Source organism: Notolabrus celidotus, chromosome 9 (genome assembly GCF_009762535.1).
Source record: "Notolabrus celidotus isolate fNotCel1 chromosome 9, fNotCel1.pri, whole genome shotgun sequence".
In the NCBI taxonomy this organism is placed as follows: domain Eukaryota; kingdom Metazoa; phylum Chordata; class Actinopteri; order Labriformes; family Labridae; genus Notolabrus; species Notolabrus celidotus.
Window position 1 is genome coordinate 13,979,208 of NC_048280.1, and position 17,238 is coordinate 13,996,445.

General features: G+C 42.1%; 2 protein-coding genes across 2 annotated transcripts; both read right to left on the bottom strand.

The window, feature by feature from the left end:
* Positions 1–5,230: 5,230 nt before the first annotated feature.
* On the bottom strand, positions 5,231–6,850 carry gadd45ga (growth arrest and DNA-damage-inducible, gamma a). Its single transcript, XM_034692968.1, has 4 exons — positions 6,690–6,850; positions 6,480–6,581; positions 6,158–6,368; positions 5,231–6,005 (listed from the first exon to the last, which is right to left on the bottom strand). Exons 1-4 carry the CDS (start codon positions 6,740–6,742, stop codon positions 5,892–5,894), a joined length of 480 nt encoding a protein of 159 aa, XP_034548859.1. The 5' UTR covers positions 6,743–6,850; the 3' UTR covers positions 5,231–5,891.
* Positions 6,851–10,295: 3,445 nt separating this feature from the next.
* Positions 10,296–16,532, bottom strand: creb3l3l (cAMP responsive element binding protein 3-like 3 like). Its single transcript, XM_034692888.1, has 10 exons — positions 16,394–16,532; positions 14,955–15,095; positions 14,416–14,815; positions 14,131–14,240; positions 13,815–13,907; positions 13,410–13,516; positions 12,636–12,704; positions 12,439–12,523; positions 12,225–12,318; positions 10,296–11,937 (listed from the first exon to the last, which is right to left on the bottom strand). Exons 2-10 carry the CDS (start codon positions 15,093–15,095, stop codon positions 11,540–11,542), a joined length of 1,497 nt encoding a protein of 498 aa, XP_034548779.1. The 5' UTR covers positions 16,394–16,532; the 3' UTR covers positions 10,296–11,539.
* Between the last annotated feature and the right edge of the window lie 706 nt (positions 16,533–17,238).

Below are 17,238 nucleotides of genomic sequence, written 5' to 3' on the forward strand. Positions count from 1 at the left end.
AGGTGCCCCAGGTGTGTGTGTGTGTGTGTGTGTGTGTGTGTGTGTGTGTGTGTGTGTGTGTACATGTGTTTGCCTCAAAATTTACAGCTACCTAAATCTAACCGCAAACTTCGAACTCAAAACCACCTCTTTAGGTCACACTGACAGACCAAGAGAGGGACTTCAAACAAACAGCAGCCTCCGTGTGTGTACATGTTGTTGCACTAGAATCAACTTGGCCACTGCAGCTGTGAGAAATTCCCTGCATTGTAAATCTGAGAAGGTCTGAAAGGTGTACATCGTGCTGGCTCACCACACAACCCTCAGCGGAGTGAGCTCACCGTAAGCTGAGCAGAAGCAGCAGCAGCTAAGGGTGCAGCTCGTCTCTCCAGTGAGTGACACATACTTAGATTAGAGACACCCAACACCAGGCGTCCATCTATTCGTCTATTTCTCTGCTGCCTGCCAGAGCCAGCTGGGCCCTGAGCTCATGGTACCAATCTGGACATGAGCGAGAGGGACGGAGGGAGAGAGAGACAGAGAGAGGGAGGGAGTGTTTCAGAGCAGGGTGGGGTGAGAGGGGATGCTCGCTGCCAGCTCATGGTGTAATCTCATCTTGCTGTGGTTACTGTAAGTGAGACAGAGAAGGGAATGGGAAGAAGGGACCACAGCTACCCATGAAAGTAATGACTCTGGGAAGGGAGGAGTATCACTCTACCAAAGTCCCTCTGAAACATTTAGCATTTACTGTCGAACCACAAGTCTAGGAATCGTATCCCAATATGGAAACACGTACTGTAACATTTCAACTGGGTCAAAGTAGCCGAGCAGAAGCCATAATGTGTTACTGTAAAAGTGCAGAATAAATTAGTAGCTATAATGTTATCATTGCATAGGGCTTTCCTCTCACAATGAGATGTATCCATATACACCATAGATCCTCACATTCAACTTAGTAAAAAAATGCTACAACAGTATTCAGGATTTCTTTATTCCATTTTTTGTTTTGTTTTACTTTGTGAGGCGGAAGGAGGTCAAATTTTTTTACAAATTTTTAAGCCTCTTAGTACTTTCACCCATACACAAAACTCCTTCAAAATTCCAGAAATTTTGAGTGAGCTGTGTGTGTGAAAATGTCAGGGAAAAGTCCAGGAGATGGTGATTACAGCATTTAACTGGCGCTCTGTCAAGTTATTCTACTTTGCCCAAAAATGCTAATTGAGAGCAGTGGCTGTCACTTCCCACTATGTATTCTTGTTTTTTCAATAACAAACAAGGGTAAGTGGGCTGTGAGAATAAGGCGAGCGTGATTCGGTACTGATGATGATGAAACCCTTCTTTATGAATAGACCCATACATCTGACTTCATGTCCAGCCTCCTGAGACTCCACTCCTCTATCTGACAGGGAAAACTTGGACTGTGTGGACACACAATTTTGAAACATTTGGGGGCAGATCTGCTAAAAGTTTGACAAAACTTCAGAATTGCATGTTTGAAAGAGACTTTTCTGAGCCCTTATCCTCCTTTGACCTTGGTGCATTCAATTTAATCTTAGAGTTAGAAAGCAGAGTGACACCACCTTCAGATCTGTCTAATCAATCTAAAGCTAGAACCAGCACCTGCAGTCTATGTTGTTGCCTTGCCTCCATCACAGACTTAATTAAGATGCTGCACCCAGATACTCCACTGTAGACACTTCTAAAAGGAGGTGTTCTTGGCACATCCACCTGGGAGGAGGCCTCGGGGTAGACCCAGAGCTCGCTGGAGGGATTATATATCCCATGTGGCCTGGGAATGTCTCAGAATCCCGCAGGAGGTGCTGGAAAATGGTGCTGAGGAGAGGGATGTCTGGGTTGACTTGCTCAGTCTGCTGCCTCGGAGACCCACGGATGAGGGTGGGGGAGTGAATGTTTTGTGTATGGGGCGATCAGTAATGCATAAGCAGAGACAGTGCACTTAACATGAAGGACATCCGCCCACTTGCTCATGGGGAGCTTTTCAGACTTTCACCTGCTTTGTTCACATTTTAGCTCGCATCAACTTCAAATTTTACCAGGAAGAAGTTCAGATAAGGTTGGGGTGAAAAATGTGGCATCTGGAGTTCACACCAAGTGGCAACCTCTGGTCTCAAAATATGAATAATAAACATGTTTACAGCCTGGTTCAAAAAACAGCTACGTAGCTAATTTCTCTATCGGCACACACTGTATGGTGGGTGCATTTTTTCCTAACGGGACGGTTCAGGAGATATTAAGATTACGAGTTTTACCCAATTAAGGAGATGACTGACTTGACTGACAGACGGGAACACATAGCTGTTGGCTAGGAGGCTCAAACTCCGCCTCTTTACCTCACACGAAGTTTGGTTGAGTTCAGCATTACCAATATGGCTGCCGCCGCCGATTGGCTTCAAAACAGCACTCAGGAACAGATGGGTGACGTCACGAATACTACGTCCATACAGTCTATGCTTCAAACATGCACCAGTACATCTATCATAGACTGGTTGAATATTTTGTCCGGGGTCATGGCTCCAGTGAAGCAAAGTAAGACTGACTGAGACTCATTCTTAAACTGTGTGCACAACAAATCTGTGCTTACACCAATGCTTCTGAAGTTTTTGTGATTTACATCACTCATTGTCTTCATTCATGCAAATATGCAACAGTGAAAGTGTTCAAATTTTCCTGTGCAAGGAAAGTTCAGAAGGTTTAGATTGACTATGCACAATGCTAAAAGCAGAATATGCCAGCACACGTGATGAAGGAGTTTTGTGCATGCACTTAATCTGCTTGAATGGACTTTTCTATGTACATGCTGGTGACTGAGCCCAGTGTCAACACTCCATACAGGTAGAAAATAGAACAGTCTGGAAAGCACTCTGTTGTTGACTGCTGCTCCGAGTTTATCATCTTTCTGTGCCACAGTTGAGCACACTTATGTTTCTAAGTCAGAGCACACATCTGTCTGGTCTTGCTCCCTCCCTCCCAGTCTATCGTAGCTCGAGATCTCTGGCTCAGACCTCGTGCAGACAGTCAGACAGTCGGGCTGTTCGACAGTCTGGACTCTTGCTTCAGGCTTTTGCACATCAGCCAACACAGGGGAAGATCTGTTTGTTAACTCTACACAAGCGGTGACAGAGGCAGACACTTGGAAGTTTTTCTAGTACCTGCTGTCTTATTTGTTCTGTGCTGGCACAGAAACACCTGTGTTGTTGTGTTTTCAGTCTTAAAACTTTGCATGAGGTGCTAGCACACAGATAGTAGGTTTCAGATTGCAGGCAATGAGGGCAAGAGTAGAGCAGACAAATTCAGAGGAAGAATCTGATCTATCGCTCAGACTGTCAGTGTCACTTTTATCCAAAATGGGTCAAGGATTTCGTCAACACTACTGCACATGCACTACTTAATCATACCACCTCACACCTATCTAACACTACTGTGTACAAGGTGCCTATAATAAAACTGTCAACATTTATATTCTTGTAAGAATGGTCTTATCTGGGGCATTTACATTTTTTTTTGTCAAAAGCAGGTCAAGATTTAACATGATTGCTTCTTTCATTGTTGTCGGTAATCTTTTTTTTTTTGTAGGCTGCCTGAAAAACACTGACCTGCATTTACTGATAAGGAAAAAGGAACATTTTGGATGCTTTTGGTAGCATGTGCAGATGAAATCATACTTTCTCTTTTGTTGCCTTTGTTGGTTCATCTCTGGCAATTTCAAATGTTTCCAAATGGAGTTGGCCGCAACTTTTGTAGGGCATATTTTTTTACAAGTTATTGAAATTGAACTTTCACTCTGACACACGCTTCATGTTTCATCAGATTCCAGAGTGCAGCAGCCACTAACAAGTAGTCATAGCAAGCAACACAGGGCTGTATATCAGTGTCTCCAAAAAGTGTTGATGTAGCTATAGTTCTGACAATGCATGTACAAAAATGACTTTTCTCAGCACTCATAGGTTTTTATTTCATTTTCCCATATGCCTACCACTGCAGACAGTAATGTTCATGGAAAGCCCCTCAATGACTTCTCTATAGTCTTTTTTTCCTTTTATTCTGCGAGTAAGGCTTCCTCTGTTCTTAGAATCACCTTCAGTCAGTCTAAGCACTGACTGTTTTGCTTATGTGTGATTTTTATACTGTGTTTGTGTGTGTGTGTGTGTGTGTGTGTGTGTGTGTTTGTGTGTGTGTGTGTGTGTGTGTGTGTGTGTGTGTGTGTGTGTGTGTGTGTGTGTGTGCACGTCAAGGTATATGCATGTGTACGCTCATGCACCTGTGCTCAGGCGTGCACGTATGCAGGGGATGACCGGCAGTTGGCTTGAGACTGAGGTATCTGCGAAGAAAAAGTTTGAGCTGAGTTCCTCCGAAGTGTGCGACCTCTTTGATGTGGTCCTTCCTTTACCGTCAGCTTCAGCTCAGAGGACACCACAACGCCTTTCCTCACTTTCCTTTTACCTGCCACTGGTGATCTCACAGACCCTCATTCTACTAAAGCTCTCCTCCAATTCCAGTCCAGTAACTGGTTTGCACGTGGTTGTGTGAGCACGTTTACAAGAAAACAAAACTTGTGATTTTTATATTTCTTACCACGTGTTGCCTTACGGTTTGAATAGTTTTGTAAGCCATTTCAGCATTTATTAAACTAAGCCTTTGTGATTGAAAACTATGCAACACTGCAAATTTCCCAACAATGCATCCTTGATGCATTAAGTTTACCTCAGCACTCTACTGTCGATCAGCAAAAGTGGGTTATTATTTCTATGCAGTCTCCTGTTTCCACTTGGTTGCACAAAACTGACACACAGACCTCTCGACTCAGCTGCCTTTGCTCAGAAAACAAAAGAAAGCTCTCTCCTACCCCCCCCATCCCACTATCTCCTCCTCCCCCCCCAGCCCCGGCCTGGTTCCTCGCTGCAGCGATTGTGCAAGCTGTCACAAAAAGCAGCTGGTCTGAGTATAGTATAAGATCAGTGCTTGGAAAAGGCAGATATCGCAAATATCAATTCATACTAAGTACAATTTCACAATTTTATCTCTGACTTTCCGAACACCACCCACGTGTTAATCTTTACCTGTTCCATCTTACTGGGTAGAGTTGATGTCTTGCATCACTTCCTGATGCTACTATATCGGTACAATCTGCTTAAACTACCCACACTCTTAGCCAATCTGAGTTGCTGCTGAGTGCTACTGTGCTGTGGAGCTCAATGCAAAAGGGAAATAACATTTCTGACCAGAGGATGAGTTTGAGTTCAGTTTTTTTATTCACAAAACATTAAAAATGAGTACAATTCATGTTCATGTTGATATGCTTTGTTTGCATGTTTCAAAGTAAAAATAATAGTCCTTGTGTTTCAGGTGCAGACACAGCTCAAATCAGGATTTGCAAGCAAAGTCTCCAAGAAATTCCTGATAGCTGCGCTGAAAAAGAAAGGTAAGTCCATTTTCAAGTTCTCTTCTGAATCTGTATCATCCTTGATGAGATTCAGTCCAGCCTCTGCACTTTCATATGTCCATTTCTTGCACAGTCTATATTTCTGTGACCTTCTTCGCTCTGTTCCCCTGTTGCCTTCAATCTAGAGCAGCAACTGGGTCATAACTTTTCATGCAGTATGCAGCACACTCCAAATCCTTCTCAGTGTCCATCAGGCTTTCTGGTCCACTCTTCAAACACATGACCCAGTCCACACTCCGACCTCCAAACTTGAACCCCCTTCCTTCAGGGTAATCCAGAAGCCACCGTACTGACCCAGAATGCACTGGAAGGGTGCACCACTCTTGCAGCCACTTAATCCAGCCATGTGGGGCAGCAAGGCTCAACACCCCTAGCTGAAACTCAGCTCCATGACTTTTCTTTTCATCATCTTCATCATCAGCATGTGAAGCATTGTTAGTGGAATGTCACTTCAGCGCTCTGGGAGAGTGATGGTGGGCACCCAGTCGTACACGCTGCGGCTCTCCTCGCAGAACAGACTCAGCTTGTCCAGAGCAGGGTCTTTCCACGGGTTTGCACTTGGGCTCTGGAATGAAATAAGAAGGATACATTTAGAGTCAGCACACCTGCTACAGACATGCAATAACACTGTGCAGAAAAGTCAGACAGAGGGAGTGATGCATGCATGATTCATTGGCTAGTGGTTGGCTGAGTGCGGATGCATCCGGGGAAACGTACCGTGACAAGAATGCAATGCGCGTCCTTGGGCTCGCCGGTCTCGTCTGCACCCACGAGGTCGGCTAGACGCTCGATGTCGTTAACGCGCACCACGTTGATGTCGTTATCAAAGCAGAAAGCTTGGATGAGGGTGAAGTGGATCTGCAGAGCGATGTCACACTCGTACTCCTCATCTGTGGCGAGGACACAGAATGCCACGCTGTCTGGGTCACTGTAGGGGAGAGGAGAAAAATGGTCAGAGAAAAGTCCCATTTCGCGTTTTTTTTTTTAAAAGTAAAAAGATGACAGCTCTAGGTAAACGTTCACGGATTGCAATACTTACACATTCATGACTTTTGCAGATTCATAAACTCCAACTGTGAGGTAGTCCTGCTTCTTGGCAGAGACTAGCAGCTCCTCCAGTGCTGCGCCTGCACTTTGCACCCTTCACAAAGAAAAACACACATCATCAGGACACCGGGCACATTCTAATAGACAGCAAAATATAAAGCAAACAGCTTTAACATGTTGAATCATTGAGATAAATATTTACCTGTCTGCGTTATCCATTGTGTTCTCTTGTCCGCGGATCTCTTCCAGAGTCATAGTTATAATCCAAGCGCGATCGTGCTTGTCAAAGAGTAGAAAAAGGCTGTGTGGTTGTCAGTAAAGTCTCCTGCGTTATTCTGAGCTTGGAACAGGCGGTGGGTGGCTTTATAGGAGCTCGGCGTAGTTTCTCGGCAAGGGGCGGTCCTTCCCTGCCATTGGCTCAGAGCAGCCGGGGTGAGGAAAGCAAAAGTCCCCTGGCAGTTACGCGGAGCTTGTTGACAACCCCACGTGGGGCAAGATTACAACCTTTCAAGAAATTCCCCCCCACCCACCACCGATTCCTACTTGCCTTGTCAACATCCAACATCATCACAATGAGCAAAAACTAAAAGTCCTGTTTACGATGGACGTTCAGAGTCTGCAAACAGATGTAATGTCACATCAAGCTGTTTAAACTGGCGACCTGTTTAACACTACAATATATGATATTCTGACATATGCTGGTGTGGTTATGACTACATCTAATATAAAATAAACGTATAAATAATGTTTAATTGCACTCTTTTAAAGGATAAACAACATTTATTATGAATGAATTGTATACATTTTTATAAAATTTGTGTATTATTTGTTATATGATAATAACAGGGAGAGTTTATAGTTGATTCCCTGTGTTAGTCACCAGTTCATCACTTAATAACAGTAACCTAAACCTGCCTTGTTTTCGGACTTATATAATTGTCCTGCACCAACAAGTGTTGTTCTTCCAATTGGGGAAAAGGAAGGAAGGGAGGGAGGGAGGGAGAGTGGGGAATAGGTGACTAATTTGGGCTAATACAAGATTTAAGATTCAAGATTCAAGAAAGCTTTATTGCCAAGTGAGCTCGCACACAAAAGAATTTGGCGTGGTGAATGGAACACTGGTACTTAACAACAAGACAGTAAGGACACAACAAGACAGTAAGAACAATTAATATATAAACCTAAACAAAAATCCAAAAAGTACTTTTAAAGACATGAAATAAGGTAAATAAGCCTAAACCAGGGTCCACAATACAGAGCACTTGTAGCAACATTGTCGAGCTTTTTGTGTGGGTGAAGCAGCAGTGGCATAAGGAGTGACATTAATCTGTGATAGAATCTGGAACACTCTTTTAAGAACTGGACTTTCCCAGTCTGGGGAATCACTGCTGCGTTAAATATAGTCTGAAGTTTCCCTGTGGCCGAGCTTTACCTTGCCCTTAATAAACAGCTTGCGGGTGGCGCACCTGGGCGCGCTTGTGCACCCTCGCGACTTGTTATCCAACTATGTTAACTGTCTACCTGGAATCACAGAAGTCAAACAAATGAGTCTGCTCGGACCCACGCAGAGCGAGACGTGTCAACGTAGCGTGGTGTTTTTTTGGGGAGAATGACCCAAACAGCTTGTGGTGGGCACACGCCAGTTTTTGTTCGCCCTTTGAAAAGGAGGCTTAATTGTCAGTCTGACTTGGCGCGTGTCGTCTCTCCTTGAGAAGAAAAACGGCGACACATTTTTTTGTGTTACAACAATACTCACGTCCTCCACCTGCCCCCGGTCTATTCACTGGGTTAGGGGGGATGTGAGTGAGTGAGTGAGTGAGTGTGCGTGTGTCCTGCTTGCACCCCACACACTCTTAATTAGCCCATTCTATTCAGTATCCCGAGGCAGATGCCCGACAGATGCGTGTGGGCCCCCCTCCTTAAAAGCGCCACGTGCCACGGTCAGCAGTATATCTTATCAGTGGGACTGCTCTGCATATGTTTACATTCAACATGACTCGCTTTTCAGACAGATGCTGAAGGCTGCAGACTGTTAACACCGGTACGGGGTCCTTGTCTTAGCTCTAAAATCGCATCAATATGGGTAATTATGCAAACTAGAGCTAAAGGGGCAATTTACAAATCTATAAGTTCTCACATAGACACTTTGCACCCTTTGCACACAAATTGATAACAAAAAATAGGGGCGAACTTCACAAAAAGGCTTAATTCTAACCCTAATAATAATAAGAAGAAGATGAAGAAGAAGAAGAAGAAGAATACCTTATTTATATAGCACTTTTCAATACAAGTAACAGAGTGCTTTACAGTGGGCAATAAAAACAAGAAGAAGTGCAAAGCAAAATGAAGCAATAAAAAATAAAATGAAATAAAAGCTTTAAAACCCTATAAACTAATGAAACATCACCTTAAAATCAGAGCTAAATTTAAATAGAATCACACAATAAAAGCTTTCCTGTAAAAATGTGTCTTGAGTAGTGACATAAAATACGGGACTGACTCTGCAAGTCTGATCTCCTCTGGCAGGTAGAGTGTTGGAACCCTGACTGAGAAAGACCTGTCCCCTTGGGTTTCAGTCGGGTCCTTCGAACAGCTAACAGAGAACTGCCAGAGGATCTCAGACTGCGACCAGGTTTGTAGGGGGATAAAAGCTCAGAGATATATAGAGGGGCAAGTCCATGTTGTGCTTTAAAAGTCAATAAAAATAATCTTAAAATCAATCAATGATCCCGTGATAGTGGAGATAGTGGTTGTCTGGATAAAAAAAGTGAGTTAAATACCAAACCAATCTCACAATTGGTTGAATGTAAATGAACTGAGGTGCCTACATGATACCTGGATGACCTTTACCCTAATGTGCACCACATAGCCTACTGTATGTGGCAGACAGCAGGCTGCGATTGTGTCACAAATCTGGACTGATATCGCCATCTGCTGGTCGTTGAGTAAGTGACCTTTTCCTTACAACACAACTAGTCCCAACATGTTGAATAAACCCGTGACTCATGATTAGACCTCCACACTTGGTGAGTCACCAGCGGACCCATATATAGCCAGTTGTTATTCCCTGATAGCGGAGATTACCTCTGAGGTCAGACTAATAGGCCTAATGTTTACCAGCAGGTATGTCAACAGGACATTCAAGAACAGAAAACATCTGCAAGAAAGAAAAGCACCAAATCTGAAAGCAAATTTGAAAACCCCTGCCTTCCCTAAAAGAAATCCTGAAAATGTCCCTGTATTCCCATGGTAAAAACCCCAGTCTGCTCATGTGATATGCAAGTCAGATCAGCAACATTACATAAGCTTTTTTTGGCTTTTGTATTTGTGAATGTAGTAAGCAGTTTGGCTAAGAGGATGGGGGAAATCCAAGGCTGGCTGTGAAATCCAGATCAAAGAGTCTCCATGCTTGAACTTTTGAAAATTACTCCAACAAGCGTAATGATGAAACGTTGATACCAACTGTTTCAGACTAAGGGGCCACAGTGGCTCTTGGGTGTTTGTTGGTGAAAGTGTCACTTGCTGGACTGTTGAAAAATCCTTATCTGATAGATTACAAAAACTGTGGAGCCTTGAGAAGCAGTAAAAAAAGATCATTTCTAGACCACATCCCGAAACAGCTTGAAGCTATCAATATAACTGGATTTTGCCATTTTCTTTTTATGATGTCATTGAATAAGTCTGAAGTAATCTTGCAGGGTGAAACTGAAAATTAAGTGTACCTCCAGCTGGACAACATTGTGGACTTGTTTTCTTAGGCTCTTTCTTTAGTCAAGCTGGTGCAAAAAAAGAAAAACTTGAGTCTCTCTGATTTATAAAAAGTTTATTATCCTTATTATTATAGAGGTCCAGACATGTCTTATACATAAAGAGTTCAAATGTACAGAAGAGCTACAATCATATATAAGCATATTTACATTCCCTTCTTACACTATGTCAAATGTCAGTGCATTTGTACAACATGATCAACATTTAAAATCTCATTGACTGTCTATCATGATAAAAAGCTGTTCCAAAACCACTTAGATTCCATTAATTACTGACAGTAACATAAGAAATACACAGAAAAATTACAAAAATGTATCACTGACAGAACAGGTCATTACATCTTGTTCTATTTTACTGCCACATGGTCTTCTCAGCAAATACTTTAGACCCCTTGTTGTGATATTTCAGGCATGTATATGGAAGAAAGAACTGTCCCATGAAGTTTAAAAAGAGGAGACTGTAGGGGTACAATGAGGATGTTATGTTTTTTTTTTTTTGCTGTACAACATATAACAGAACATTCCAAAATTAAAAGGAGCACTGATACCCTTGTTACAAGGGAAATACTAACAAACTTAACAAGTCTTCTAAATGGCCAAATGTCCTGCAATGGCTTAAGCATTACGGTGGTCAAACCACTTTGATCAAGCTTAATGAGTCAAGCAGCTAATCTCCTACTAATGCAATGGAGGTTTCAGGTTAGTTTGCATTGCAAACTGTTGGACGACTTAGTTTCACAATAATTTAACATGAGAGAGTTATTCATGAGCAGCTTCACACCTGGATCTGCTGGAGAGTGATCACTTAGAACAGAATCAAACAAAGCTGTTCCTAGAATTTGGTTATTCATAAACAAGTAATACTCCTTTTGAAGTATTATACTGCAGTTTCACTAAACATATTTGTGTTTTCTATAACATTTTAAAATGTTGGTCATTAGCATCACTATGCCAATAATTGGGAGAGCCTAGAGTGATACCTGGTAGCCTCCAGCAACCTAGGTCTACATTTTATAACTTACAACATTTACGCTGCTGAAATATGGACATCTCTCTCAAGTTATTTTTTGTCCACTGGAACAAGGAGTCAGTGAAAAAGTGCAAATGAAGTAACAGTAGTACATCAAAGGGCTGATGGAGGGGTAAAGTTGGGACAGATAAACTGATCATAGTACTTGATTATATACGGTTATGTCCCTTCTCCTTGGGAAAGTTCAAGCATCCCTCTACTACAAAATTAAAAATATGGCTCCCTCTGCTGGTAAAATGTATTCACATCCCTGCACTACATCTCATCTGAGCGGTGCTGTTGTAATATGACAGACTGGGGGTTCGGGTCTATCCAGTTATCCTTGGATCCTGTGCCCTCATATTCCACAGCAGACTTCACAGAAGCATCAATGGATCCTTCCTGTAGGGTCCCTACCCCAGGCGGCGTCATCTCTGCAGCCTGAGCCGGACCGGAGAAGTCTGCCGATGAGTTGCTGTTGACTCCGGATTCTGTGTCGGGCTTCTCCATCCTCTGGTAGTCGGGAGTGTGATTCTTTTGACTGCCAGCTAAGATGGCTTTATGGTCTACCTCTGCTTTGGGCACGAAGACGACATCTCCTTCCTCTTCATGCTCAAAGTAACCAATGGCATCTGTGCTGTCCTGTGGCATCGAGCGCAATGTCCGGGAAATGACTGCAATGAGGAGGAAATAAATAGTTAGCAAAACTGAGCAAACAAATCCAATCGTTGAAAAAGATAGCTCAAATTTTAGTCACACAATAAGTAGAAAACAACACAATGGCATGCAGACAGAGGTGCTTTTCAAGTAAGAATCTTTTGAGGGGATGTGATGCAGTTTGCTAGAACACACTGAACAGACACGTTGTTCAGATGACAAGTAAACTAATCAACAGTGGTAACAACAGAGGTAGAGGAACAGTAGATGAAAGAAAGTGTCTGTTTATTCGGAGGTTACTCACTGGAGGTGGGAGTGTAGAGTTCCTTTTGTTCTGTGTTCCCACCAAATGGATTGACTGACGGGAAGATAATGAGGCAGAAAGAGAGCAGGAACACCTGGAGGACAAAGACAAGAAAACAGTGAGAAAACAAAACAGCACCACAACAAAGAACTTGACACTTAATATGAGAAGGATAATATGCAGAAAAAAAGATGAATGTAGTGACAAGTTTTACCATAACACAGGTGCTGGTTGTGCTGGCCTTCATGGTCGACATCTTGATTATTCCCTGTAGTTTCCTCAGCTGCTCTATCAAGGATCTGTGAGAACAAGAGAAAACATTTACTCTAACACACATCAACAGAGTCCTAATCAGTTTCTATGTTTATGTAATTACTTATCAGTGCAGGAGCGTTATCTCAGAGGTCTTACATGTTCTGTTTCTGAAGCATTTGCACTTTCTTCTGCAGCTCCAGGTTGTGTGCTGTACAGATGGCAACCCTGTGGTCGACAAACATGTGCAGAGGAATTGAGCAACCATACCAAGTAAATCATATCATAAATATTTACTAGCTTAACTATTTAAGGGAACTTAATAGGACACACTCTTCTTTTTAGCAGTGTGTGTTCTTTTGCTTGGTAGAGTCATGGAAACTCAATACCTTTCCATTAAATTCCCAGTTAATTCCCATAATTTCCAATTTGGAATATTTCCAAAATTCCCCAGCTTAACTTCCCATGGAAACTTTCCAGACATTTTCCACCCTTTTGCAACCCTAACCATATCCAGTGGTTTTCTTTGTCAGCATGTTACTACACATTGGTATTTGGAGGACAAAACAAAACACTGGAGATCACTTCATAATGTTCTTATCTTTGTTGACTTTTTTGTGGTCAACAATTAAATCCTATCCGAAAACATTTTTTCCTCATAAGCAAAAATTATCTTCTATCCAATCATTAATGAATGTGAATTTTGATCTCTGATTTCTTCAATCTGAATTTAGATGTTAAACCATTTCATAGGCAAAACTAGAAGAAATCTATTCAGATGTTTAGGTAATGAAGATATTCTGAAAATGCTATCATATTAGCCTTAGTTGCATGTAAAATATATAAGAAATAAGAAACTAAGAGCAGAGCAGAGGGCGCCCTGTGGAGAGCCTGCATCATAAAATGTATTCAGTATTAACCCTTTAATCTCACCTGTTTTCCAGTCCATCAACATAAACCTTCTTCTTCTTGCGACTCTCCTGAGCAGACTGCTTGTTGCGGATCTTCCTCCTGACCCTCTTCAAGGTCCTCTCCTCTGCCTGTTGGACAGTGAAGCAATTGTTTCGATGCAATGTTGACATCGCAAATAACATGTATATAGCTGCTTTTAACAGCTATGCCCAAAGAAAAAACAACAAACAGATGATCCACTGTGGATACATTTCTAAGAGATGAGCGCTCAAACAGAGAGAAAACAAAACCTTTCATATATGGATAACTGCAAGGAAAGAAATGCACCATAAACTCTGATACCTGTCATACTCCAGCTTACAAAATGATTCAGTAATATAAAAACACAATGAGATCAAGTTGATGAACACTTTTGACTTTGATTACCTTTGTGAGGGGCATGTGTGTGGGAATAGTCACTCCCTCTTTTGACAGAAGCCGCTTCTCCTCCTCAGTGAGCACGATCTCTTTAAACTGGAACTGGAGGAAGAACAGACAAAGATTTTCACACCTGTTACATTCATGTTTGCACGATAAAGCCAAAGATTGTTCCACAGTTGCATCATGCAACATGCAATAAATGAAGCACTCGTCAAGTATGTTGGATGTGTGTTACATCAAACCAACACTTTCATTCATCTTGAGGCAAACTCTTTGATTTGACCCTAACATGGTTAAAAGAGGGAAAGTCGGAAAAACGGACCTCATCGGTTGATTTTGGATCATCTGAATCTTGTGCTGAGTCCTCTATGGCGAGTGTACAAGGCAGCTCGCTGGTGATATCCTCCTCCATCACTTCACTCACATAGTCATCTGACACAAGGGAGATACATTTGTCATACATCAAATTATTTTGTGATAGGAGGCTAGTGTCCCATTTGTCTATATTGCATGAAGCATCCCCTTAACACATTTTTATGGATGAGTTATAGCACATTCAATGTTCAAAGCCTTTCAAATGTTGTCAGAATCCTTGGACTCCACATACCGAGATCAATGAAGACATCTGTGTCAGGCTTCTCTGCCCTCACACTCTGCAGCACATCCATGTCCATATCCTTGTCCCCGCTCTGCAGCATGGAGTAGCTGTGGTCTGCCTGGACCGTCAAGGCCTCCGGGCTCTCCATCTGTTGTTCGCCAGGGGGAACAGCAGGGTCAGAGGGGACCGGGCTGGGCTGGGAGTAGCTTGGACTGGGCACAACGTCACTATCACTGCCCTGGGGACTGGGGCAACCTAGGTGATTGTTGTTTCCAACTCCAGTGCTGCTGTCATCAGAAATCCCGCTGTCGCTGCCCAAAGGAGAGTGAGAGGGACAGAGAGCCCCCATGTTGTCCTCTCCCTCTAACAAGCTGGACAGAAAGTCTTCAGTGTCCATACCTGTTAGCATCTGCAAAGGAAAACAAACTGTTTTACACCCAAAATGCACACTAGCAGTACAGTAATCCCAAAACAAAGAGGAGTTGTGTGGTTAAATGTGGTCTTTGACTAACATCATCCTAAGTTTATCTCTCTTTTCTGTTTCTTACATCTTGTTCAGACAGCCAGGATTCAATGAGTCCATTCTCATCAGGAAACAGAGGCTCAGTGGATCCATCCTCTCTGCTGTGGAACAGCAGCCCCATCAGGTCTGCTCCATCCATTTCTGGTAGGTCTCCAGTGGCTGACATCTGCAGGAACACATGGCATTAAACACACCAGTTAAATATTTATCAATAATCACATACAATTAATCCACACAACATTTTTATGACTGTGGTATGATGCTTGCAGGACATAGGAGATGGCCCTGTTTATGAAAAAGTGGTGAAAATGTATTTATTAAACAAAAAAATATGATATAAAAAATGTTTGGGGTTTTTTTTGTAACTAAACTGACATTTCTTTGGATTTTGGATAGTTTATTAGACAAGGCCGTTAAAAGTTATTCCTTTAGGCATTACTAAGTTGCGAAAAAAATGATTATGAAGATAATTTGCATTGGGGGAACTCACTGACCAAAATGATGTAATTTTATGAACGGATTTGACATTTCAAGCCAAGTTAATTGAAAGCAAAAGGCCTCCACATTATGACTATCATGTGCTTGTTATTAAGAGATCAAATTTTCCACACTGCTGCTCTGCCATGATGAAATATTGCATAAAATCCTAGTATTCAAACCCATAAATCATTACACTGTAGACGTAAGGTCAAATATTGTCACTCCTTCTACACATATTATTGATGCTAATGTGATGGAATCTGTAAGTACATTGGGTAATATTGCTGCTCACTCATGCACGCTTCCATGTGGAGGCTGCAGAAGCATGTGGATACTGTTGACAGTTCGGTATTTGTTAACAAGAAAAAAAATGAAGACAGATCAAACAGTTTTTCATGCTACATCTTTGCATACAATGGGTTAATGACACGTATTCAAAAGTGCCGTGTACACAACTTAATATTGCATCATATCCACGCTCAAGCAATGACCTCATCTTTTACCGAGCCCCGCCCCCACATGCCTTTGTCACGAGATCATAATACAATATCAAGTGTCAAAACAAATAAGATGTACAGTGGAGCTGTTTTGGTTATCTGCAGGTAAACCCCGATCAGAAAAACTGGAACAAGGGGGAAAAGAAATCGTGCTGATGCAGGGTTTATTGTCTTGTAAAATAAGAGCTTTGTCTGGCAGCATGGCCACTGAAGCCTACAACGAAATGACCTGGTTAATGTAGCATTGAAAACAAAGGCGTCTTGCAGGGGAATGCATTAGGTTTACATTAAGAAAAACATATTAGCCCCACAACACAACACATTTCATAGAAAGAAGAAAGTGTCTCACTAGGCCAGCTTCAGCCAGACAGCTCGTCTGTTGTCTTAATAATCCTGTCATATCTACTATACCGAGAGGGCGTGGTCCTCGTGACATTAAACATACTAAAACGGTAAATACAGCTACATTCAGTGGTATATTTCTTACCGTTCAATGGCAGGACACGAAATACCATTCAAGTGAGTGGGTCCAGTTGTCTTTTGGTTACTCTAGTCAGCGTTTCTTCGCCGCTACAGTCTACCGTCACCGTGCCTCCTACTCTGAAACCACCTTCCAACAAGGCAGAAAATGCGTCATCACGTAAGGGCGGAAGTGAGTACGTGGGCGTCTTGAGTGCTTCTGGGTAATGTAGTACGGTACCCTGATATGCTAGTAACACAGTCCATGCTATAGTCCATTCACTGTACATAAATTCAATGCATTCATCACATACACGCCCGTAGTAAATTATAGCCATTAAAACATCGAACACAATACAATTAATTTAATAAAAAAATAAACTAAACAATTAAAAATCTGTTAACATAAACATTTAAAAATAAATTATAAACACACCAACATTTCTTCACCACATGCAAATAATAAGCTTTATAAAATAACCAAGCAGCAAGCTCCGATCTAAAAATATGAGTCCAATGCGGAAGGGCTAAAAACTGCAGTTCATGGAGGATCCGCTTGAGGCTGGCTCCGGAATAACTGGAAACCACATACACACCGATTAAAAAAAGCTGATCTTTACAGCAGAAATTAACATGTTTACAGCCTGGTACAAAAGACAGGTGTAGTCTGGATAGCTCATTTCTCAATCGGCACACACTGGACGGGGGGTGAATTTTTTTCTAACGTGGTAATTTCGAAGATATTGAGATTACGAGTCTTCCAATGAGAGGCACAGCTGACTTGACTGACAGGTGGGAACACTGTAGCTGTTGGCTAGGATAAGATAAGATAAGATAAGATAGTCCTTTATACGTTCCACAACGGGGAAATTT

Excerpts from the sequence above, each read along its gene's own strand:
- creb3l3l (XM_034692888.1), bottom strand. The coding sequence starts at position 15,095 with ATGTCAGCCACTGGAGACCTACCAGAAATGGATGGAGCAGACCTGATG. Across the intron at positions 13,517-13,814 it reads CACACATGCCCCTCACAAAG|GCAGAGGAGAGGACCTTGAA; the intron begins GTAATCAAAGTC and ends ACTGTCCAACAG. Across the intron at positions 12,705-13,409 it reads GTTGATGGACTGGAAAACAG|GGTTGCCATCTGTACAGCAC; the intron begins GTGAGATTAAAG and ends TGTCGACCACAG.
- gadd45ga (XM_034692968.1), bottom strand. The coding sequence starts at position 6,742 with ATGACTCTGGAAGAGATCCGCGGACAAGAGAACACAATGGATAACGCA. Across the intron at positions 6,369-6,479 it reads TCTGCAAAAGTCATGAATGT|TGACCCAGACAGCGTGGCAT; the intron begins GTAAGTATTGCA and ends TCTCCCCTACAG. Across the intron at positions 6,006-6,157 it reads CGCATTGCATTCTTGTCACG|AGCCCAAGTGCAAACCCGTG; the intron begins GTACGTTTCCCC and ends ATTTCATTCCAG.